General features: G+C 41.2%; 3 protein-coding genes across 4 annotated transcripts; 2 read left to right on the top strand and 1 right to left on the bottom strand.

Moving 5' to 3' along the window:
* The first annotated feature begins 6295 nt into the window (after positions 1-6295).
* On the top strand, positions 6296-13759 carry LOC110508282 (dnaJ homolog subfamily C member 5-like). The gene is made up of 4 exons (XM_021588705.2): positions 6296-6402; positions 9946-10159; positions 10317-10488; positions 13053-13759. The coding sequence occupies exons 1-4, from the start codon at positions 6296-6298 to the stop codon at positions 13136-13138; spliced, it is 579 nt and encodes a 192-aa protein (XP_021444380.1). The 3' UTR covers positions 13139-13759.
* A 428-nt stretch (positions 13760-14187) lies between these two features.
* Positions 14188-20548, top strand: LOC100505418 (muscle RING finger 2). Of its 2 annotated transcripts, none has more exons than XM_021588592.2 (9): positions 14188-14574; positions 14916-15091; positions 16359-16536; positions 16721-16816; positions 17015-17248; positions 17502-17524; positions 17617-17741; positions 17925-18298; positions 19921-20548. In XM_021588592.2, exons 1-9 carry the CDS (start codon positions 14407-14409, stop codon positions 20014-20016), a joined length of 1470 nt encoding a protein of 489 aa, XP_021444267.2. In that variant the 5' UTR covers positions 14188-14406; the 3' UTR covers positions 20017-20548. The 2 variants fall into 2 exon arrangements, with proteins under 2 accessions (XP_021444267.2, NP_001184143.1); NM_001197214.1 differs by having other exon boundaries at positions 14247-14574; positions 16356-16536.
* LOC110508765 (corticoliberin) lies at positions 20119-21788 on the bottom strand. Its single transcript, XM_021589550.2, has 2 exons — positions 21686-21788; positions 20119-21281 (listed from the first exon to the last, which is right to left on the bottom strand). Exon 2 carries the CDS (start codon positions 21259-21261, stop codon positions 20749-20751), a length of 513 nt encoding a protein of 170 aa, XP_021445225.1. The 5' UTR covers positions 21262-21281; positions 21686-21788; the 3' UTR covers positions 20119-20748.
* Between the last annotated feature and the right edge of the window lie 2094 nt (positions 21789-23882).

Here is a 23882-nt window from a genome sequence, read left to right on the forward strand (position 1 = left end):
GTAGGGTTTAGATTACCCTGTCACAAATATAATGTATTTGTATACTACATAGGCTTTTTTATGTTAAAATGCCAATTGTACAGTGTAAACTACAGGTAACTTGATTGATGGATTATTGCAGAGATAACCTCTGCATCAATGGAGAACAGAATCATGTAATAGGAGTACTTTGGAACAAATCCAGATCAGATATGTGTTATTCTGGACACATTTTAGTTGAAAACTATTGTTTTTACTTCATTGTACTGTTGTTCTACATTGTTCAGATTCTAAACGCATCAAGGTGGATGGCCTGAAGGGAGTAGGCCTAGGCAAACCTTACTAAACAAATATGTCATTTGGATGATACACAAAGTAATTTGACTAACGCACTAAACAGGAAATACGCCTGACTGAGCATTAAAACTTTGCCTCCATTACAAATGGCACCCTATATCCCTTTTATGGGCCCTGGACCTTATCCTCCCTGGTCAAAATTAGTGCACATTTCAGGGTATCATTTGGGACGCAGAATTTGACTTTGAGAGAGAGAAAAAAAGTCCCTCATCCAACCATGAGGTCTGGTGTGTGTGTGTGTGCGTGCGTGCGTGCGTGCGAGAGAGAGAGAGAGAGAGAGAGAGAGAGAGAGTGAGAGTGCTCCAGTCCAAAAGTAGGCCATGTATGGGAGCTCCAGGCCAGCAAAAGCAGGATATGGGGCAAGGATTTACATCTGCAGCTACACTAAACACCGTTACAGTGCTGATAAAGTACAGGCCTACAATACGGATGCTGCATCATGAACTCACTGCATATTCTACAGCCCTATGGCAGCCAGCTGGTATCCACATAGAATAAGTACATATTCAGAGACAAGAGAAAAATAGCACAGGTCTTGTAGAATTAATAGAGGTACTCCATTTCACAAGCACAATTTTATGATTTAAAATAGTTTTAACGATTTTAATGGATACATTTTTTTTTTTTTAAATGTAATGGATACAATGTGTATTTACACATTTGGTTTCCCTGTGATTGTAATTGAAGCTTTACTACACCTGTTAAGGCCTACCACTGTGATGAGGCAAGTCAAAGGGCATCCATTTCAATTAATGATTTCCCCCAACAATGTAGACCCTGGGACACCACATACTAGTCCCAGGGAAGACATTGTTATCATTGGCGGGACCCTTGAGGAGCCAGCCAGGAAGCCACTAATGCAACACAGGTGAGCCTTTCCACCTGGGTGTTTCCTAGGAGACCTGTGTGTGTGTGTGTGTGTGTGTGTGTGTGTGTGTGTGTGTGTGTGCTCAGTCACCACCACCACATCATCCCACAGGGAGGAGTCCAAATAACAATTATGGCTCAGGGATTAGCAGAGGTGCACTGTAAACAGAATCAATGTTGTTGTTTTTTTCCCAAAGGAACATTTGCATTAACGTCAGAGGACATAGTTCATAAAACAGGAGGAACTAACTATTCACTCCTCCTGCCATATGTTCACTTTATCAGCCATATGCCCAATGTATTTTCATTTAAAATGTAATACTATTCTAATTTAAAATGTAATACTATATTTAAGCAATAAGGCCTGAGGAAGTGTGCTATATGGCCAATATACCATGGAAGGTCTGTTCTTAGGCACGACGCAACACGACTATATACCACAAGCTCCAGGGATGTCTTATTGCTATTATAAACTGTTTACCAACGTAATTAGAACAGTAACATATATATATTTTGTCATACCCATGGTAGATTGTCTGTAATAAACTCTGTGGTTTGAGCCCTGAATGCTGATTGGCTGACAGCCGTAGTATATCAGACCGTATACCACGGGTTTGACAAAACATTTATTTTTACTGTTCTAATTACATTTGTAACCAGTTTATAATAGCAATTAGGCACCTCAGGTGTTTGTGGTATATGGCCAATATACCATGACTGAGAGCTGTATCCAGGCACTCCAGGCACTCGTGCTTAAGAACAGCCCTTAGCCATGATATATTGGCCATATGCCACACCCCCTCGGGCCTTATTGCTTAAATATACATCAGCATTAAGGACCCAAACCCAATATCAGCATTCAGGACCCAAACTACCCAGTTTCTAATCTAATTTAAAATGTGATACTGTAAATGTAACTGGCATTACGTTATATGTACAGCATTATATTGGCATTACAATTTAATTTTCTCTATGTTATTCAGTGTCTCCTGACCTACTGTACTCTACTACACTACAGTGACAGTGCACCAAAACATTCCTGTGTGTTTGTCACCACCCTGCGATGAAAATATGCTATTACATACAGTTCTATTATAAAAAGTGACAGTAAGTTACAACAAACCTTTGCACACTGGGAAAAAGAGTTTTCACAACTATCCTCCACTACCCATGTCCATGTGCTAGGTGGCAGTATTTCCTTTGAAATGGTGAATGTAAGCCTTACCTAAAAAATATTTTAATTTTGTAGTTAAATAATTATACATATTTTCCTCATTTCCTCTTTATGCAAGTGCTGGATTTTCACCCACAGGGGTCAATCCACCATTCGTTCTGTTCTTAACTCCAACCCTCCGATGTCCACAGATAACCCATCTTTCCCAGTATAATACAATTTAGCCTTTTCCTTTATAAAATCAAATCAAATCAAACTTTATTTGTCACATGCGCCGAATACAACAATACAACACATTGCCGTGAAATGCTAACTTACAAGCCCTTAACCAACAGTGCAGTTCAAGAAAGAGTTAAGAAAATATTTACCAAATAAACTAAAGTAAAAAATAATAAAATGTAACACAATAAAATAACAATAACGAGGTTATATACTGAGGGTACCGGTACCATGTCAATGTGCGGGGGTACAGGTTAGTCGAGGTAATTTGTACATGTAGGTAGGGGTGAAGTGACTATGTATAGATAATGAACAGAGAGTAGCTGCAGTGTACAAAACAAATGGAGGGGGGATCAATGTAATAGTCCGGTGGCCATTTGATTAATTGTTCAGCAGTCTTATGGCTTGGTGGTAGAAGCTGTTACGGAGCATTTTGGTCATAGACTTGTTGCTCCGGTACTGCTTGCCGTGCGGTAGCAGAGAAAACAGTCTATGATTTGGGTGACTGGAGTCTCTGACAATTTTTTGGGCTTTCCTCTGACACCGCCGAGTATATAGGTCCTGGATGGCAGGAAGCTTGGCCCCAGTGATGTACTGGGCCGTACGCACAATAGCGCCTTACGGTCAGATGCCGAGCAGCTACATACCAGGGGGTGATGCAACCCGGTCAGAATGCTCTCGATGGTGCAGCTATAGAACTTTTTGAGGATCTGGGGACCCATGCCAAATCTTTTCAGTCTCCTGAGGGGGAAAAGGTGTTCTCGTGCCCTCTTCATGACTGTCTTGGTGTATTTGGACCATGATGGTCAGTTGGTGATGTGGACACCAAGGAACTTGAAACTATATACCCGCTCCATTACAGCCCTGTTGATGTTAACGGGGGCCTATTCGGCCAGCCTTTTCCTGTAGTCCACGATCAGCTCCTTTGTCTTGTTCACATTGACGGAGCGATTGTTTTCCTGGCACCACAATGCCAGGTCTCTGACCTCCTCCCTATAGGCTGTCTCATCGTTGTCGGTGATCAAGCTTACCACTGTTGTGTCGTCAGCAACCTTAATGATGGTGTTGGAGTCGTGTTTGGCCACACAGTCGTGGGTGAACAGGGAGAACAGGAGGGGACTAAGTACAGTCGTGGCCAACATTATTGAGAATGACACAAATATTAATTTCCACAAAGTTTTCTGCTTCAGTGTCTTCAGATATTCAGCAAGTTCTCAATGGGATAAAGGTCTGAGGAGTTTCCTGGCCCAAAATATCAATGTTTTGTTTCCCAAGCCACTTCTTTATCACTTTTGCCATATGGCAAGGTGCTCCATCATGCTGGAAAAGGCATTGTTCGTCACCAAACTGTTCCTGGATGGTTGGGAGAAGTTGCTCTCGGAGGACGTGTTGGTACCATTCTTTATTCATGGCTGTGTTTTTAGGCAAAATTGTGAGTGAGCCCACTCCCTTGGCTGAGAAGCAACCCAACACATGAATGCTCTCAGGATGCTTTACTGTTGGCATGACACAGGACTGATGGTAGCGCTCACCTTGTCTTCTCCTTACAAGCTTTTTTCCGGTTGCCCCAAACAATCGGAAAGGGGATTCATCAGAGAAAATGACTTTACCCCAATCCTAAGCAGTCCAATACCTGTACCTTTTGCAGAATATCAGTCTGTCCCTGATGTTTTTCCTGGAGAGAAGTGGCTTCTTTGCTGCCCTTCTTGACACCAGGCCATCCTCCAAAAGTCTTCGCCTCACTGTGTGTGCAGATGCACTCACACCTGCCTGCTGCCATTCTTGAGCAAGCTCTGTACTGGTGGTTCCCCGATCCCGCAGCTGAATCAAATTTAGGAGACGGTCCTGGCGCTTGCTGGACTTTCTTGGGCACCCTGAAGCCTTCTTCACAACAATTGAACCGCTCTCCTTGAAGTTCTTGATGATCCGATAAATGGTTGATTTAGGTGAAATCTTACTGGCAGCAATATCCTTGCTGTGAAGCCCTTTTTGTGCAAAGCAATGATGACGGCACGTGTTTCCTTGCAGGTAACCATGATTGACAGAGGAAGAACAATGATTCCAAGCACCACCCTCCTTTTGAAGCAGCAGACTTTGTGAAAATTAATATTTGTGTAATTCTCAAAACTTTTGGCCACGACTATACACGCCTCAGTGTTGAGGATCAGAGCCCCAGTGTTGAGGATCAGACCCCCAGTGTTGAGGATCAGCGTGGCAGACGTGTTGTTGTCTACTCTTACCACCTGGGGGCGGCCCGTCAGGAATTCCAGGATCCAGTTGAAGAGGGAGGTGTTTAGTCACAGGGTCCTTAGCTTAGTGATGAGCTTCGTGTGCACTATGTTGTTGAACACTGAACTGTAGTCAATAAACAGCATTCTCACATAGCTGTTTTTTTAGTCCAGGTGGGAAAGGGCAGTGTGGAGTGCGATTGAGATTGCGTCATCTGTGGATCTGTTAGGGCGGTAGCGAATCGGAGTGGGTATTGGGTATCTGGGAGGATGCTGTTGATGTGAGCCATCACCAGCCTTTCAAAGCACTTCAAGGTTACCAATGTGAGTGCTACGGGGCGGTAATCATTTAGGCAGGTTACCTTCACTTCCTTGGGCACAGGGACTATGGTGGTCTGCTTGAAACATGTAGGTATTACAGACTTGGTCAGGGAGAGGTTGAAAATGTCATTGAAGACACAGTTTAGCAATGCATCCCTCTCTTTTACTGTGATGTCTAATGAGGGTCTTGAAACTCCATATTTGTAACATTTATACCAATATTGGCCTAAAAATGTATACTTTACCTAATAGTATAATGCTGATTGACGGATTGTGGGGTTTCAGATCCCTTAACAATACAGTTTGCAGTTCAATCTGAACCCTGATATTATGACATGAAAACCATTCCTGGGCCTGGCTCCAAAAACGAGCCACCGATGGACAGTACCAGAAAAGATGCTCTACTGATTCTGTTTCCTCATGGCAAAGTCTGCACAGGACTGACTGTTCAATGCCTCTTATATATGAGCATTATTTTTGTAGCAAGTATTTTATACAACAGCTTCAATTGAAACAAATGGATTGATGTGTCAATTGTTGTTTTATCTACTGTACCAGTTCATAGACCCGATGCCAAGGTATTAGGACATCAAAGACCTGTTCTCAACTCACTGGAATTGTATGCGGCATTGCTGTCAAACTTTTTGAGTTGAAGTGAAACTGCTATATTTATACTAATCATTCTCCCAGACCCTTACCAAGGAGTTGTCATGCCTACCTTCAGTCTCACACAATACAAGCAGCAGACCGTCTCAGCTGAAACCTGATCAAGCCTACACAGGCGTGTAGAGTAGACCCATTGGTGGCCTGGGAAACTCAAGACCTCTAGTTTATGAATGTTTCATTTCACCGCACCTCATGTCTGACAAACAGTTGCTAGCAGTCCACTGCAAGTCCATTGTCACCATACACCTCACCAGGTAGGAAGAGGACTTCAACTGAGGACTTTGATACCATAAAGGAATTATAAGGATAACTGCTGCATAAAATTAGGGAAGCTAGGTATTTATTTTGTCTCCTTGGATGATCATTTATTTTCTGTCAAAAGAGAGCTTCATGGTTTGACTGAGTGTGTTTTTTAATGGTTGTACTGGTATGAATCTAATTCACCATTGTCTGCCCTCTTTCTCCAGCAGGTAATGGTGGTAGGATGTCTGAACCAAGGCAGCGCTCTCTGTCCACCTCTGGAGAGTCTCTGTATCAAGTGCTTGGGCTAGAAAAAGGCTGTACCCATGATGACATCAAGAAGTCCTACAGGTGGGAAATAAGGCACAAGCAATTCACATCTATCTATCTATCTATCTATCTATCTATCTATCTATCTATCGAGGATTCAGAAGGTATTCAGACCCCTAGACTTTTTTCACATTTTGTTACGCTTCAGCCTTATTCTACAATTGATGAAATAAGTTTTGAAAAATCCTCATCAATCGACACACAATACCCCATAATGACAAAGTGAAAACAAGTTGTTTGAAATGTTGCACATTTATTAAAAATTAAAAACAGAAATACCTTATTTACATACAGTAAGTATTCAGATCCTTTGCTATGAGACTTGAAATTGAGCTCAGATATGTCATGTTTCCGTTGATCATCCTTGAGATGTTTCTACAACTTGATTGGAGTCCACATGTGGTAAATTCAATTGATTGGACATGACTTGAAAAGGCACACACCTGTCTATATAAGGTCCCACAGTTGACAATGCATGTCAGAGCAAAAAAATTCGAAGGAATTGTCCATAGAACTCTGAGACAGGATTGTGTCGAGGCACAGATCTGGGGAAGGGTACCAAAACAATTCTGCAGCATTGAAGATCCCCAAGAAGACAGAAGCTCCATCATTCTTAAATGGAAGAAGTTTGGAACCACCAAGACTCTTCCTAGAGCTGGCCGTCTGGCCAAACTGAGCAATCGGGTGAGAAGGGCATTGGTCAGGGAGGTGATCAAGAACCCGTGGTCACTCTGACAGTTCCTTTGTGGAGATGGGAAAACCTTCCAGAAGGACAACCATCGCTGCAGCGCTCCACCAGTCAAGCCTTTATGGTAGAGTAACCAGATGTAAGCCAATCTTCAGTAAAAGGCACATGCTAGCCAGTCTCCCAGTCCCAGGCAGGGACTGGGAGACTAGTCAGGATTGAGGGAAAGATGAGTGGAGCAAAGTACAGAGAGATCCTGGATCAAAACATGCTCCAGAGTGCTCAGGACCTTAGACTGGGGAGAAGGTTGGAGAAGGTTCACCTTTCAACAGGACAATGACCCTAAGCACACAGCAAAGACAATGCAGGAGTGGCTTCGGGAAAAGTCTCTGAATGTCCTTGAGTGACCCAGCAAGAGCCCAGACTTGAACCCAATTGAACATCTCTGGAGAGACCTGAAAATAGCAGTGCAGTGACTCTCCCCATCCAACCTGACAGAGCTCGAGAGGATCTGCAGAGAAGAATGGGAGAAACTCCCCAAATACAGGTGTGCCAAGCTTATAGCATCATACCCAAGAAGACTTGAGGCTGTAATCACTGCCAAAGGTGCTTCAACAAAGTACTGAGAAAAGGGTCTGAATGCTTACATATGTAAATGTGAAATGTACGTTCTTTATCTTTTATAAATTCACAAAAATGTATACAATACAAAGTTTTTGCTTTCGGCATTATGGGGTATTGTCTGTAGATTGATGAGGGGGAAAAAACGATTCAAACTATTTTAGAATAAGGCTATGACGTTACAAAATTTGGAATAGGTGAAGGGGTCTGAATACTTTCCTGAATGCAGTGTATATCTATCCCATCTACTGTACATCACTATCATATCTATTATCTATCACTATCTACATCATCTATATCTATCACTGTCTATATCATCACTATCTATCACATCTATATCTATCACTATTTATCACATCTATATCTATCACTATTTATCACATCTATATCTATCACATTTATATCTATCACTATCACATTTTATCTATCACTATCTATCACATCCACGTGTATGTCTATCAATCACATCTACATGTATATCTATCACTATCACATACGGTATACATAGAGTATACCAAACATTAGGAACACCTTCATCCCCCCCATTTGCCATCAAAACAGCCTTAATTCGTCGGGGCATGGACTCGACAAGGTGTCGAAAGCGTTCCACAAGGATGCTGGCCCATGTTGACTCCAATGCTTCCCACAGTTGGCTGGATGTCTTTTGGGTGGTGGACCATTCTTGAAAAACACGGGTAACTGTTGACCCTGAAAAACCCAGCAGCATTACAGTTCTTGTCACAAACCGATGCGCCCAAACTGGCACCTACTACCATACCCCGTTCAAAGGCACTTCAATATTTTGTCTTGACTATTCACCCTTTGAATGGCACACATACAAAATCCATGTCTCAATTGTCTCAATGCTTGAAAATCCTCCCCTTTATCTACACCGATTGAAGTGAATTTAAGTGACACCAATAAGGGATTTTAGCTTTTACCTGAATTTACCAGTCTATGTCATAGAAAGACCAGGTGTGCTTGATGTTTTGTATACTCAGTGTACACAGTATCTATCATATACTGTATCACATGATGTTGGGAAGAAATGGTGTGATCATCACTTACAGACAGTCGTACCAAGATGACTCACATTTTCCATTGCAGACTAATCAATACTAAATCTATGCACACTAGTGTTCCACACACACTCAACTCTAGATATGCCCGTCTTTACATTTATCACTGTATCTATATGTAGGATTGGAATGTTTGTTTTCTACTGTCATTTTAATTCATCTCACTCCATTTTTTGTTTGTTATGGAAACTAGGCATAAATTAATTTAACTTAAATGAATGAATACTGATAGGACATTACAGTGTTGTCAATGCCCTAATGTTGTTTAAACAAAGGATTTAATACATGAATAGATTCATGCCTGATGCTCCGATTATCTATTTTGACGTAAGATGGTAGTTGCAATGTTATTATTTGTCACGTTCTGACCTTTATTTCCTGTGTTTTGTATTTATTTAGTATGGTCAGGGCGTGAGTTGGGTGGGAAGTCTATGTTTGTTTTTCTAGGTTTTGGGTATTTCTATGTTTCGGCTTAGTATGGTTCTCAATCAGAGGCAGGTGTCAGTAGTTGTCTCTGATTGAGAATCATACTTAGGTAGCCTGGGTTTCACTGTGTGTTTGTGGGTGATTGTTCATGTCTCTGTGTTTGCACCAGATAGGACTGTTTTTTGGTTTTCCATGTTTATTGTTTTGTAGTGTTTGTGTTTATCGTTTTTTCATTAAACATGATTAACCACCACGCCGCATTTTGGTCCGCTTCTCCTTCACAACAGGAACACCGTTACATTATTAATTGCAGACATGAATAACCCCTAATTATGTTCATGCACCACCTGATAAATCAGAATAAAAATAAATAAATCATCTCTAAGTACCCCACCCCCTAAATATTTTCCCGCAGCCATGCTCCAAAGTAGTTTGTAATACTAAAAAAGACATGTTCACGCACCACAGCAGACGCCACATGTCCGTTGTGTTGTTGTTTTCCAGACACCAGATAGGGCAGTAGGCTCAGTGCCAGCATGGCTAGATCCAGACAAACACTTGTGTGTCTAGATAAGTCAAATAAATGACCATAATGAAATCCATAGAGAATAGAGCTGTATGGTAAACACTAAACAGACAATACAGCCTTTGTCTTTACACACCATCTCACCCAGTTTCTGAAACCACATAGGATCATTTTTTTGTGTGTACATTTATTGTGTGTACATTTATTTACTTTTGAATTCCTTTCAGAAAATTAGCTCTGAGGTACCACCCGGACAAGAACCCTGACAACCCAGAGACAGCAGAGAAATTCAAGGAGCTCAACAGCGCTAATTCCATTCTGTCAGACATCACCAAGAGAAACATTTATGACAGCTACGGCTCCCTTGGCCTTTATGTGGCCCAGCAGTTTGGAGAGGAGAATGTCAACACCTACTTCATGCTGTCTACCTGGTGGGCTAAGGTGAGCTTCCACAATCATCTGGAATCCCTGGATGGTTTTATTGTGCATGGAGGGGAAAGATTGGTGCGAGCTGCTGCGTTTGTGTTTGAGTCTGTCTGCGTGAGTGCGTGCATGTTTTTGTGTTGTGTTAACCTATAGTATATCTCTCTCCTGTCAGGGTCTCTTTGCCTTGTGTGGCGTGATAACGGGGTGCTACTGCTGCTGCTGCCTGTGCTGCTGCTGTAACTGCTGCTGTGGAAAGTTGAAGCCCATGCACCCCGGAGAGGGAACAGACAGCTATGTCTCCCCTGAAGACCTGGAGGAGGAGATCCGCCACGACAAGGAGACTGGTGAGGGGACACAGTCAGTGGTTGAAGACACTTATACAGTGACACACACACACACAAATACAGTTGAAGTCGGAAGTTTACATACACTTAGGTTGGAGTCATTAATACTAGTTTTTCAACCATTCAACCAAATTTCTTGTTAACAAACTATAGTTTTGGCAAGTCGGTTAGGACATCTTTGTGCATGACACAAGTAATTTTTCCAACAATTGCTGACAGACAGAGTATTTCAGTTACAATTCACTGTATCACAATTCCAGTGGGTCAGAAGTTTACATACATTAAGTTGACTGTGCTTTAAAACAGCTTGAACAATTCCAGAAAATTATGTCATGGCTTTAGATGCTGGAGGAAACAGGTACAAAAGTATCTATAGCCACAGTAAAACAAGTCCTATATCAACGTAACCTGAAAGGCTGCTCAGCAAGGAAGATGCCACTGCTCTAAAACCTCAATGAAAATGCCAGACTATGGTTTGCAACTGCACATGGGGACAAATATCATACTATTTGGAGAAATGTCCTCTGGTCTGATGAAACAGAAATAGAACTGTTTGGCCATAATGACCATTGTTATGTTTGAAGGATAAAGGGGGAGGTTTGCAAGCCGAAGAACATCATCCAAACCGTGAAGCACGGGAGTGGCAGCATCATGTTGTGGGGGTGCTTTGCTGCAGGAGGGTCTGGCGCACTTCACAAAATAGATGGCATCATGAGGAAAGAAAATGATGTGGATGTATTGAAGCAACATCTCAAGACATCAAGTTAAAGCTTGATTGCAAATGGGTCTTCCAAATGGACAATGACCCCAAGCATACTTTCAAAGTTGTGGCAAAATGGCTTAAGGACAACAAAGTCAAGGTATTGGAGTGGCCATCACAAAGCCCTTACCTCAATCCTATAGAACATTTGTGTTTGTGTAACAGTATAATTTTAGACCGTCCCCTCGCCCATACCCGGGCGCGAACCAGGGACCTTCTGCACACATCAACAGTCACCCTCGAAGCATCGTTACCCATCGCTCCACAAAAGCCGCGGCCCTTGCAGAGCAAGGGGAACTACTACTTCAAGGTCTCAGAGCAAGTGACGTCACTGATTGAAACGCTATTTAGCGCCCACGCTAACTAAGCTAGCCGTTTCACATCCGTTACACTCACCCCCCTTTTGACCTTCCTCCTTTTTCCGCAGCAACCAGTAATCCGGGTCAACAGCATCAATGTAACAGTACAAATTTAAACCGTCCCCTCGCCCATACCCGGGCGCGAACTAGGGACCTTCTGCACACATCAACAGTCACCCTCGAAGCATCGTTACCCATCGCTCCACAAAAGCCGCGGCCCTTGCAGAGCAAAGGGAACTACTACTTCAAGGTCTCAGAGCAAGTGACGTCACTGATTGAAACGCTATTTAGCGCCCACGCTAACTAAGCTAGCCGTTTCACATCCGTTACATTTGCCTACAAACCTGACTCAGTTACACCAGCTCCATCAGGAGGAATGGGCCAAAACTCACCCAACTTATTGTGGGAAGAATGTGGAAGGCTACCCGAAACGTTTGACCAAAGTTAAACAATTTAAAGGCAATGCTACCAAATACTAATTGAGTGTATGTAAACTTCTGACCCACTGGGAATGTGATGAAAGAAATAAAAGCTTAAATAAATCATTCTCTCTACTATTATTCTGACATTTCACATTCTTAAAGTACAGTGGTGATCCTAACTGACCTAAAACAGGGAATTTTTACTAGGATTAAATGTCAGGAATTGTGAAAAACGGAGTTTAAATGCATTTGGCTAAGGTGTATGTAAACTTCCGACTTCAACTGTACTAGCATGTTAGCAGATAGACTTCTTGACTTTGCGCTAACGCTAGTTAGCATTGGCTCGTGAAACTACCTCTAACTTCCTTCATACTGGACACAAAGACATGCAAATGGTATCCACTAGTTCATCTGACTCTGGGGAAGTAGATAAAGGGCCTCATTTGCCAAAATACGAAGTATCTCTTTAAGAAACACATAAGCTACTCTTGCCCTATGATTTCAACAGCACAATATTTATATAACAGCCATGTTAGAATAAAGGTCCCCGCTCACACATTCACTGTTTTACTTTGAATGGTAGTTAGAGGTTTATTACATGTTTACAAATGTGTGGTAAGCAGTGTAGACAGATATATAGCTCATTGTTTGTGCCAACGCATCAATTATGAGAAGTTGATGGGCGAATTTGTACAATGAGTTCATGTCTCTGGAGATTCAACAACCAGTAGTTGTGATGGCTTTGCGTTGATGTGATACATCACCTTTGTGCCATTCAGAAACATTTCGTATAACATCTCGGTAGAATAATAGAGGATCAAATCATTTCTAAACATACCTTTACATCTTCTGCAAACAGCAAACAGACTAACTATGCCGTTGAGTAGTGAAAGCAAAGTATAACATCAATGAATGGAACGAGAGAAAATACAACAATGAGATTGGCAAAGGTATCCATGTTGATCATTTGATATTGTAGGGAATTTTAGTGTCATTATTCACAATGAGGTTGTGTAATCCTAGATGTGGACACTCCGGTTGTGCACCAGCCAACTAATGCCAGTGAAAAGACACAGTTGATTGGGGACGGCCACCGAAGTTACACCTGAACCTGGACATCTACAAACCGTAGAGAGGCACTAGACGACATAAACACTACACAGTCCATTGCAATGTGAATGGCTGTTCCCACACTCTAACGTCATTACATTCTCTGTAAATAAGTGCTTTTGGTTGTTGTTGTTTTTTCAAATCTTGATTTCTGTTTTCATTGGAGGTAGTTGATGTCGTTGTTCTCCTGCATACTAAATCCATCATCCCCTTTCACTTACCTAAACACTTTGAAGTGCATTGGCTTCCCTTGTCACATAGTACAAATAGCTCAGTGTGTAAATATTACAGTTTGTGTATGTATAAAAATAGAACAAAAGTATTTTGTTGAAAATAAATGTATGATTTTATCTGTCTATACAGTCAACATGAAATGGTATCTGATGTATTGGTACGAGTGTATATATATAGGGTATATTTGTTTTAATGCTGTAGGGTGATGACAGGTTCAGAATCAATGTGTGTCTGGGGCATTGCTTACAGTATCAGCATAGCGTAATGTATTCAAGGTCACATACTGGTATTTGCTTTTAAAATTAGGTGACTAATGTTTCACAATAGATTATGTTTGTCATTGGGATATGGACTGGTGTCTTTTGACATTGATCGCAATCATTTCACAGATGTAGGCCAACTTGAATGTTTTCTACAAAAGCATTATTGCATTATAGGGCAATTATTGTTTATTGATTAACAACTCTAAAAAACGTTATAGCCCACTACTGTTCAAGAGTCAGATCAGTGACTTGCCATCGTGAGTTTGTTTGAAAGGCTCTGTCCGGGGGGAAGTCTAGGTACAGATCTAGGATCAGCTTCCCCTCCCCCAATCATAACCTTAACTATTAGTGGGGGAAATGCAAAACTGACCCAAGATCACTGTATAGGGGCAACTTCAGCCCACTCTGTTTGGTAGAGGTATGGGCTTACCCCTTCCTGTTTCAGAGGTGGTAACAGCTGGACCCTCTAACCCTTCTCGTGACATTTTCATATATGGGCAAGTAAGCATGGCAACCCTTGACGTGGGGGTTTCTAAAAACAGCTTGTGACACTCAGTGGATTGCCAGCTAGGGAGCAATGCGATCCGTTCGAAGGAGCTTTGAGGACAGCAACGAGCGCCTAAGCAGGCCCAGTGACTCTGCATTGTTCTAAAGGAGTAGACATCTTTAATCTTTGCCAAGTCAGTTCTTTAGGGATTGAGGAACCGTTGGGGGACTGTTTGTTGGTATCCCTAAAGACAGCAGTAGTGGTTTTGTTTTTCCACTGTGCAATGAATATATCTCTGGGGTATTCACATTCCACAAAGCAAGACAGCAACATGGACAGCTTGGAGAAACAGCTCATTTGCCCCATCTGTTTGGAGATGTTTACCAAACCGGTGGTGATTCTCCCTTGTCAACACAACCTTTGTCGAAAATGTGCCCAAGATATTTTCCAGGTAGGTTGGTTATTTTAAAGCTGAACTTTTAACCTTTAACCTTTAATGCTGTCTCTTAAAGGTTTATCCATTCATATACATTACATGTACAGAATTCCGACATTGTAGTGAAGGTATTGCTCATCCTTTAATTGTCAGTATTCAATTACCACTTATTCTATAATGCTGAAAAGAAACAACGTGTTTCCTCTTGACCCATGCCATTACAGAATCAACTAACACACATTTTAACCAGTAAACAACGCAAACACTACTAACCAATATTAGACAACGGTAGGCCTATATTTAAACATTTCCACTGGCTTTATCTAACGCCATTGATACACTGATGTCCTGTGTAGGCCTCAAACCCTTATCTATCGACCAGAGGAACCACGGTATCTTCAGGGGGACGTTTCCGCTGCCCGTCCTGCAGACATGAGGTGGTCCTGGACAGACATGGAGTCTATGGCCTGCAGAGGAACCTGCTGGTGGAGAATATCATTGACATGTACAAACAAGAACAGGAGTCCTCAAGGTGAGACAATAAATGCCTAAAAGAAGACAGCAGGCCTAAGACAATTGGTCTGAGACAGACAGAATATCATTGATATGTACAAACAGGAGTCCTCAAGGTGAGACACTACAGGCCTATTTAAAAAGATTGGCAGACAATTTAGTCGGAGGCACTCAGCAGCAGTCCCATGTATATCTGGCCAATTAGACAAACTGCAAACCCTCACACCAACAAATCTGGACATCAAGAAGACTACATACTATCCCAAACAACATATAGAATGAATCGGAAAACTACTGATGAGAATTGGAAAATTGGAGAATGAGAGAAGGAGAATGGAGAATGAAAGAAGGAGAATATATATTTGTTTTTTCATTGTGAAAATGGGGTTTACTCATGGGTGGCTGGACACATTGCTCGTTAGTTAGATTTTGTTTTTATAATGTAGGCCAATGAGGCAGCAGTCAGTTTTATTCCAATTTGAGCCGTACTACATTCTCTAGACATCAATATAGTATTTAGTCTGCTTTTAGGAGAGATAGACAGTACACAAGTAGTTGACAAAAATAGTTGACGTAGGAAAACCCAATGTTTTTAAAATACAACTTCTGTTATGAACTATCCATAGTAGATTATCTGCAATAGCTACATGTACGTTCACTTAACTACATCCAAATAAACCAAAACAGTAGATCTCTGAAAAGACGTCATCTGCTCCTGCCTTTTTAGCACATCATTTTTGCACAATCAATTTAAAGTTATTGAGTAGATTACCGGGACAAGACAAATACAATTTTCACATGGACCTATTGCTTGAATCTGGGAGCCAAGTGCAGAATGCGTTTTAGCCACAGTGGTGTGATAGGCTCATCAAGCAACTGTGGATTAGGACTACGTTACACAAGTGGACTATTAAAAACAGTTATTCAAAATGTTAGCATACTCTTGGTTGCCAAATAAACATAAATTATGGCTATTCTGAAATGCTAACATTCCATGAGGAGAAAGTATGTTTGTCTGTACTACATTTGTTCACTCACTTTGATGTTATAATATTATGGCTTAAACATTTTAGGCACTGTGGACACAAAGGTGTTTTTGTGACTTGCCAGTGTGACCTACATTACTGTGCTCGATTAACAGTATAGCTTCCTCGCTCACAAACTCTCACTGGTAACTCGATTACACCAGGGTTGTTGAGTTTTTAAAAAGGTCACCAGGAAATCTTTGTCCAATGTGTGGTGTAAACAGGATCCCCAAAGTATAACTGTCACCTGTTCTGTAGCAGCAAGCCTGAGCCTGAGCCTGCCAAGTGTGACCAGCCCATGTGTGAGGAGCATGAGGGTGAGAAGATCAACATCTACTGTGTGACGTGTGGTGTGCCCACCTGCTCTCTCTGCAAGGTGTTCGGAGCCCACAAAGACTGTGATGTGGCCCCACTCAACACTGTATTCAATAAGCAAAAGGTTAACTTGTTTATTTTACGTTTATATCTGTCTATTTCCTTTTTCATAATGATGCTTTACAGGTATGTCAAATTGAAGTCAAACTTCCCCTTTTTTTCTAATGAACAGAGTATCAGAGTTGGTACATAAAATGTCATAAAAAAAAAAGTTATGCTGGAACTCTGTGTGTGTGTGTGTGTTCCAGACTGAGTTGACTGACTGTATAGCCATGCTAGTGGGGAACAACGACAGGATTCAAGGCATCATGAGTCAACTGGATGAGACCTGTAAGACAGTTGAGGTAAAGCCTTCAACCTTTTGTCCTTTCTTATGTTTCGTCTATAACAGCATTTTCACATAGTATAGAACTTCAACAATATTGATGGTAAAAATGGTATGCTTAATTTTTATTACGGCCTCATTTTTGCTACTGACAATATCTATATGACCTAGTTATTTGTCAGTTTAACCTTACAGTACAATCATGGCTGTCTAACAGGAGAATGGCAGGAGGCAGAAATCCAAAGTGTGTGAAAGTTTCGATCACCTTTATGCCGTCCTGGAGGAGCGGAAAGGAGACATGACCCTGAAGATCAACGCAGAGCAACAGGAGAAACTGGACTACATAAACGGCCTCATGAGGAAGTATAGAGAGCACCTGGAGAACATGGCAAAGATCGTGGAGACAGGGATACAGACAATGGAGGAGTCAGAGATGGCTACTTTCCTGCAGGTGATGAAAAACACTGTTTTTGTCCAGAATGGACAAATTACTACCACATAAAATAGCCACGTAAGCATCTGAAATTCTGTGTCAGTGATAAATCAATATCATAATTGATTATGTACCATGTTAGAATAAAAAGTGTAACATGTTATTACAAACATGTTGTGCAATTTCTTCCGAGATGTTTTCTCAGAAGACATGTTGTGTCTACATCAGAGTTTTCTGAGAAGTAATTCCTTTCTCATCTTTGCTCCCACAGACTGCAAAGCCTCTTCTACAAAAGTGAGTACACATACCCTTTTTTCCAGTTTCAGACTATAGTTCTAGTCCTCAGAAACTACAGTGTAACTGTGATCTCTCTCTCGGTCTACCAGGCTCATTGCAGGCACTAACATCTCCCACCTGGACAAAGTGGAGCGTGGCTATGACAACATGGATCACTACACAGCTAACTTTGAGCGAGAGAGGAGGGTACTGCTCACTATAGACTTTGTGAAAGGTAGGGAGTATTGAGTATTGAGTGAGACGTTGGCATTTCAATGTTCTTTCACAATGTCCAAAATCACTACTTCCAGTGCCTCAAAAGAAACTATGCAAATAACAATAGAAAGATCAATGTAAAACTGCAGTAAAATTTAACAATTTACTATTTTCCTGTTTTGAACTCTTGGTTGTTGTTCAGATGTTGAAGATGATGAAGAATTTGAAGATGGAGAAGAGGAAGTAGAATTGAGGCGGATGACAGGGGCGACCCGTACAGATGTCTCCCCCTCTGCTGCAGGGCCCTCTGTCGTTAAGGCCAACCCTCCACAGCCCCAGCAGCAGACAGCACCCCCACCCCTTCCTCAGAGACCTATTGAGACCCTAGGTGTCATGGCTACCCTGGCCAACCCACAGGGCCCCGTCCGTGCCACAACCCCAGTACAATTCCCATCCCTAACCCCAACACCAACTGCCACCGGACAGGCCAGCCCAGTCCACTTCCCAACCACAACCCCTGTTCAGTTCCCAAACACAAATCTGGCTAACTTCCCATCAGCAGAGCCACCGACACAGGTGAGAGGAGTGTTTATGACACACTACAGCCTAGCTGTGAAATTTACTGAAAATGTCTCAGTATAATACATGATAGAATAATAACTCATGATCCCTGGCTAACTCCCTCCCAGCAGCTGCCTAGTGCAGTGACAGTCAAGGTCACATTTGAGTTCACAAACCATATGGATATTTTTAAATATAAAACTAATATTATTATTGCTTGGCTTTTATCTCCCGTCCTCTGTATGAGGAAAATGTGGTTATTGAAACCAGTCAATATCCAATCTGTATCAGAATAGCAGTCATTGTTTAAAGCAGCTGTGCTCTGCTCAACTCAGAGTGGGCCTGCATGGGCCCTGGCCTGGGTCACGGCAGTGGCTTTCACCTCAGCAGGAGGCTTTAATGATGAGACACCTGCCTGCTCTCTGGTTGCCGTAGCCCTGCGTGTGTTAGGGGTGAAGCAGGGAGGGGGACGCTGCTGTTTTCATAGGGATAATTATCAACCACTCTGTTACATGTCATCACCATTGAGTTTAATTTGCATGTGGAGTGCTAATTTGAATGAGCATAGAGTTTACACCAACATAATCATGTGGATTCAATTGAAAAGGGAAAAGCCACCTGGAACAGTTTGTATTCATTCCAGAGGGGGAAAAAAATGAATGAAGGCGTTTATCAGAAAGGGTCAGAGTGTGTGTGTGTGTGTGTGTGTGTGTGTGTGTGTGTGTGTGTGTGTGTGTGTGTGTGTGTGTGTGTGTGTGTGTGTGTGTGTGTGTGTGTGTGTGTGTGTGTGTGTGTGTGTGTGTGTGTGTGTGTGTGTGTGTGTGTGTGTGTGCGTTTGAGTGGCATGTGCATAACCTAAAATCATCTTGCTTACAAAAACTCTAATAATCTAGAAGAAATACAACTTGGTTGTTTTGTTTCCTCACAGGAAGTGGCTTTCTGTGTCACAGTTGTGGCTTTGTTTATTTTACTGCATCAGCTTTGGAGTCTGATAAAGTCTACCATTAGGATATGTTTATTTTTTTATTTGTGCCCTGACTAATACTTAAGCACTCAGTCTATCACACTTAAAAGGTTACCCGCTTTAAATTGAACGCATGAGAAGTTTCAATTTAGTGCCGTTTTCCTTTCTCAGGTCAAATTGCTGACTGATTTGTATACTCTGAGGTTATTGTATGGATGTGGATATGGTAATTCAGGACATCATATTGATTGATACAGGACATATTGTGGGTGTGAGCAGGTGGGTATTAGTGTGGTGAGATAAATATGGTATACATTTATTTTTATGTTAGAGTTATTTTGTATTTGGTACCTCAAAGAAGCTCTTTAGACTCTACAAAATATTTGATTTCCTTGTGTTAAATTAGTGCTTTGGAATATGTGAGCAACAATATTGTCTGTTGAGACATGTCAGAATTCCTCCTTCATTTGACTTCTAATTTTGCATGGACCTTTTACAGATAACATAAATATTTCTTTATATTCTCCCTAAATTATACTTTACTTATTCAGCATGCATTGCGAGTTTTAATTTGATACCACTTACAAACCCAATTCTGAACAAATTTATACAACGAGTAGCTTTGCAATAGTTTGAGGGGACCTCTAATGTTTTTGCTCTTTGTTTTTCACAGATGACTTCTGATGCGGCATCAAGTCAGCAAAACACAGATGACAAAGATGGACCCAAACACGTCTTCTCCTTTTCTTGGCTGAACAACCAGAAGTAGATGTTCATTTTACCTCAAGACATTGTTGTAATACTAGGTATTGTTTTGGTTGAGTCAGCATCCCGCTGCAGGCACGGTTTAAATAATTACTATGTTACCGTTATATAACTGTAATTTCTCTGTAAATCCTCTCTAGCATTTCTATACTACCGTAAAAACAAATGTCATTGGGCAGATTTCTGGCTTGAGAAAGCCGTGCGTAATTTGGCACACATTTTGGCAATAGATTTACGCGTGAGTCAGAAAAACGTCTCAATGTATTAAAACACTCAATTTAGTCTACACAGCAAGCAATGAATATAACTTTGGAAACTTTTTTTATTACAAATATAAATATCAGACATTCTCTTGCACAACAAATATGATTGGTTGCTGATAGTCATATGATTGGCCTATTTTACTATCAAACTTGAAGCAATTGTACAATGAGAGGGAATTCCAGAGAGAGAGGATGAATGTTTGGACAATATATACAAAATACGTTATGCTTGAATATAAGTTAAAGAACATTAAAGGATATTTGTGTTCAGCATTTCAACTGGCCTTGCCTATTTCTCATCACACTATGTAATAACTACAAAGCGAATTACAACTCGATTTTACAAATCAATAAAAAAATATAACTGAAAGAACGAAAGTTAAGCAATTCAAGAGTAAAACAAAAATGGAATAGTAACGTACAGTTTATGTAAGATGTACACAATGTATTTGGTAAATGTATTTCTAACACTTTCATTTCCCGAATATGTCCATCATTTTCCGGTTACTATACGCCTGCTGAACTAATTGCTCGTCTCGAGCCATTTCTAGAACTTCCCTCAGCAGATGGAACGTCAGGTCCAATGAGATCGGTGGCTCTTCGCCCGGCCAGGTCCGCTTTCCTCTCTCCGTGGAATCATCCATCTGGTTAGCGTAGCTGTTCAGAAACCGATTGCTGTTACCGACTTTACCTTGCAGAAGACGCTGCGTAAACTGAAGTAAAGCCCTGTTGACCGTTGTTGACCGCGCAGAAGCTCCAGGAGATGTATTCGACAATGAAGATTGGGGCGAATTTTGATTGGAGTTGTCAAGCCGAATGAAGTACTCCTCTCCTAGTCGCAGAAGAATAGGGAGTTGCTGTTGCAGCTCTGCCTGTAGATTGTGGAATGGATCAAGTGCTCCGGGGGTTTCAATAGCTCTACATTCATAGCGGGGTTGGAAGGCACCAAGTAGAGCCACAGCGGAAACGAAGAAATTCAACTTCATCTCAGGAGATTAGGATGAATCTGAGAATTAAATATAGCCTCATTTTCTCATGTTCAAAATCACAATTAAACTAATTAAAGTGAAGATACATGTTGAGTAGCCTAGGATGTGGGTGTCACTTTGACAATTTTTTAACATTTTGTATCTGTATTGTATTTGCATTTATTGCCATTTGAAATCGAAAAACTAAATAAAAGCAGTTGCTTATGTTGTAATTGCTTATTTAATTACAATATTGTATTATTCACTTTTATGTTAACTATTACCACCTCATTGAATAATAGTTAATACTGTATGAATCAACAGTTAAGTACTACAATTTATGGTAACTAGGAAACATTTCTATCAATAATTAAATTATCTGCACACAACACCACAATTACATCCCTAAAAGAAACAAACAATTCAACATGTTGTCAAATACCTGAGTTTAACTGTGACAGAAGATGTTCCTCTGAAGTTGTAACGAAAATTATATCCTATTCTACAGTTATTTTGCCTTCCAATGAGCCTGTAATAGTGCGTTTTAAAAAAAAGCATCGAAACAACACTTATATATCATAGACCTGAGGCCATGTCATCATGTTCTGACATGATGATCTGCGCAAGCAGAGGCATCATGTCCGTAGGGGGCACAGTGGCATGTGCCCCCTCATATTGGTCCTGTAAAAAATTCAAATACAATCTTTTTTTAGTTTATTTTTTATTTTTGTTGTTTGTCTGTAATAATACTAGCCACCTAGCAATTTTATGAAGTTGGCTTTAGCTAGCCTGGATAGGTTACCAATCTCCCAACCTCATAACTACCAAGAAGCCATTTCATGCTGTCAATCAAGTTAGAGTAGCTAGCTTGTCTAACTATCTTATCTGTCATGCCTGCTGGCAAGGTTGATAGTCAGGAGGATATAGACAGCTCAAGACATGCAGAAAAATAGACATATCTTTGTTTAAACATAGAATTAAGCATAATGACCATGGCTCTAGATTGCCGGAAAAAGCTGTTTCAGGTGTTTAAAAAATGTTCCAACTTATGGTCGGGGCCTAGTGCCCCCCAGCCATCCTCACGTACTTCGGTTTTGCCCCCTTCGATTTTTGGGGTGCATGACACTCCTGTGCCAAACCGCTAATGTAAAGAAGACTTGGCAACACCAGAATATGAATGGGGAGCCTCCCTCAGTCCACAGTGGGGCTAATATCAGATGAGTCATACAGTAGGTCTAATTGGGATGTGTCGTTTTCCGGAATCTAGAGTGCCATTGTTCAACTAACTATGGACGTGGCCTTGTTCCTGCATGAATTAATAAATTAATGAATTAATGTTATGGACAGTGGTACAGGGTCAATAGTAAAATACAATTTTCATCATCTTCACCACCACCAACACTCTAGTAAGAGTCAACCAAACATAAGTTGGATGTCATGAATGTACATTTTCCCCCACAATAAAGTAAGGAATTTATTTTTAATTGGCTGCAGAGATCGATCAGAAATATGGTCTTTGCCCAATATTGTTTGATTCAAAATGGGTACCAAGTAGATGTCACTGTTATATTTAAACAACATGCAGTTTGGAAAGGGTCAACGCAATGGCAAAGGTCCAGATACACTTATCTGCCTGCCAAACTGGCAAGATAGGTGGGGGGCCTGCACTTATGGAACACAGGAAAGACACCTGTGACCTTTTCCAACAGAAATTACTTGGATTGAATCACTAACATTTCAGACAGGACGACCTGAAATAGCAGAAGAGATTACAAGGGAGAAGTAGCATTTTTGAGGGAGAAAATATTATATATATTTCACAGAATCATATTATCGCCCAGAGTAGGTTATGAATATAGTTCATTCATATGCCATATAATGAAAGATATGAACTTGTAAGGTGTGCGTACTGGCGGTAGAAAAGTCAGGATGCAGGAGAGCAAAGACTGTGTTACAACGACGCAGTTTAATGATAAAAATCACCGTGAACAAAAACCATATAAACAATGGGACAAAAACCCCAGACATTACGTGCACAAGCACTTACGATAAACAATACCGGACAAAGACATGTGGGGTCAGAGGGTTAAATACACAACATGTAATTGATGGTATTGAAACCAGGTGTGTGGGAAGACAAGACAAGTGACTTCGACCGCCGAAGACAAGACACCGGTGACGTCGACCGCCGAACGTCGCCCGAACAAGGAGAGGGACCGACTTCGGAGGAAGTCGTGACATAACTTAAGATGTCTAAATCTGTTCACGTCTCAATTAAAAATGCACTGCAAGCATGTATGTTTACCTGACTGCACATATACAGAGAAGTGATGAGAAACATCCACAGCATTATAAAGGTGTGAGTCAGCCTGAAACCCTAGCATTATGTCACCCATGCAAAGTGTAGGTGTGTGAGGGTGACATTTGAATGAACTGTTCTGTAAGACCTTTCATGCATCCCTTCAAGAGGGAAGTTTCCTAAAATGTTGTTAGCACTAAGATCCTAATTACAGCTGTTGAATGATTCTCTTCCCACAGCACATACTGTAAGTCCAGGTTGTGTCCCAAATGGCACCGTATAGTCCACTACTTTCGACTAGGGCCCATGGCGCTCTGGTCAAACATATTGCACTTTAATA

The sequence above is a fragment of the Oncorhynchus mykiss genome, chromosome 28 (genome assembly GCF_013265735.2).
Source record: "Oncorhynchus mykiss isolate Arlee chromosome 28, USDA_OmykA_1.1, whole genome shotgun sequence".
Classification (NCBI taxonomy): domain Eukaryota; kingdom Metazoa; phylum Chordata; class Actinopteri; order Salmoniformes; family Salmonidae; genus Oncorhynchus; species Oncorhynchus mykiss.

Bases quoted from the DNA above. Each gene is read 5' to 3' on its own strand.
- LOC110508282 (XM_021588705.2), top strand. From the start codon at position 6,296: ATGTCTGAACCAAGGCAGCGCTCTCTGTCCACCTCTGGAGAGTCTCTG. The intron at 6,403-9,945 runs GTGGGAAATAAG...AATTCCTTTCAG, and splicing joins GACATCAAGAAGTCCTACAG to AAAATTAGCTCTGAGGTACC. The intron at 10,489-13,052 runs GTGAGGGGACAC...GTGTAATCCTAG, and splicing joins CCGCCACGACAAGGAGACTG to ATGTGGACACTCCGGTTGTG.
- LOC100505418 (NM_001197214.1), top strand. From the start codon at position 14,407: ATGAATATATCTCTGGGGTATTCACATTCCACAAAGCAAGACAGCAAC. The intron at 16,537-16,720 runs GTTAACTTGTTT...TGTGTGTTCCAG, and splicing joins CTGTATTCAATAAGCAAAAG to ACTGAGTTGACTGACTGTAT. The intron at 17,525-17,616 runs GTGAGTACACAT...TCGGTCTACCAG, and splicing joins GCAAAGCCTCTTCTACAAAA to GCTCATTGCAGGCACTAACA.
- LOC110508765 (XM_021589550.2), bottom strand. From the start codon at position 21,261: ATGAAGTTGAATTTCTTCGTTTCCGCTGTGGCTCTACTTGGTGCCTTC.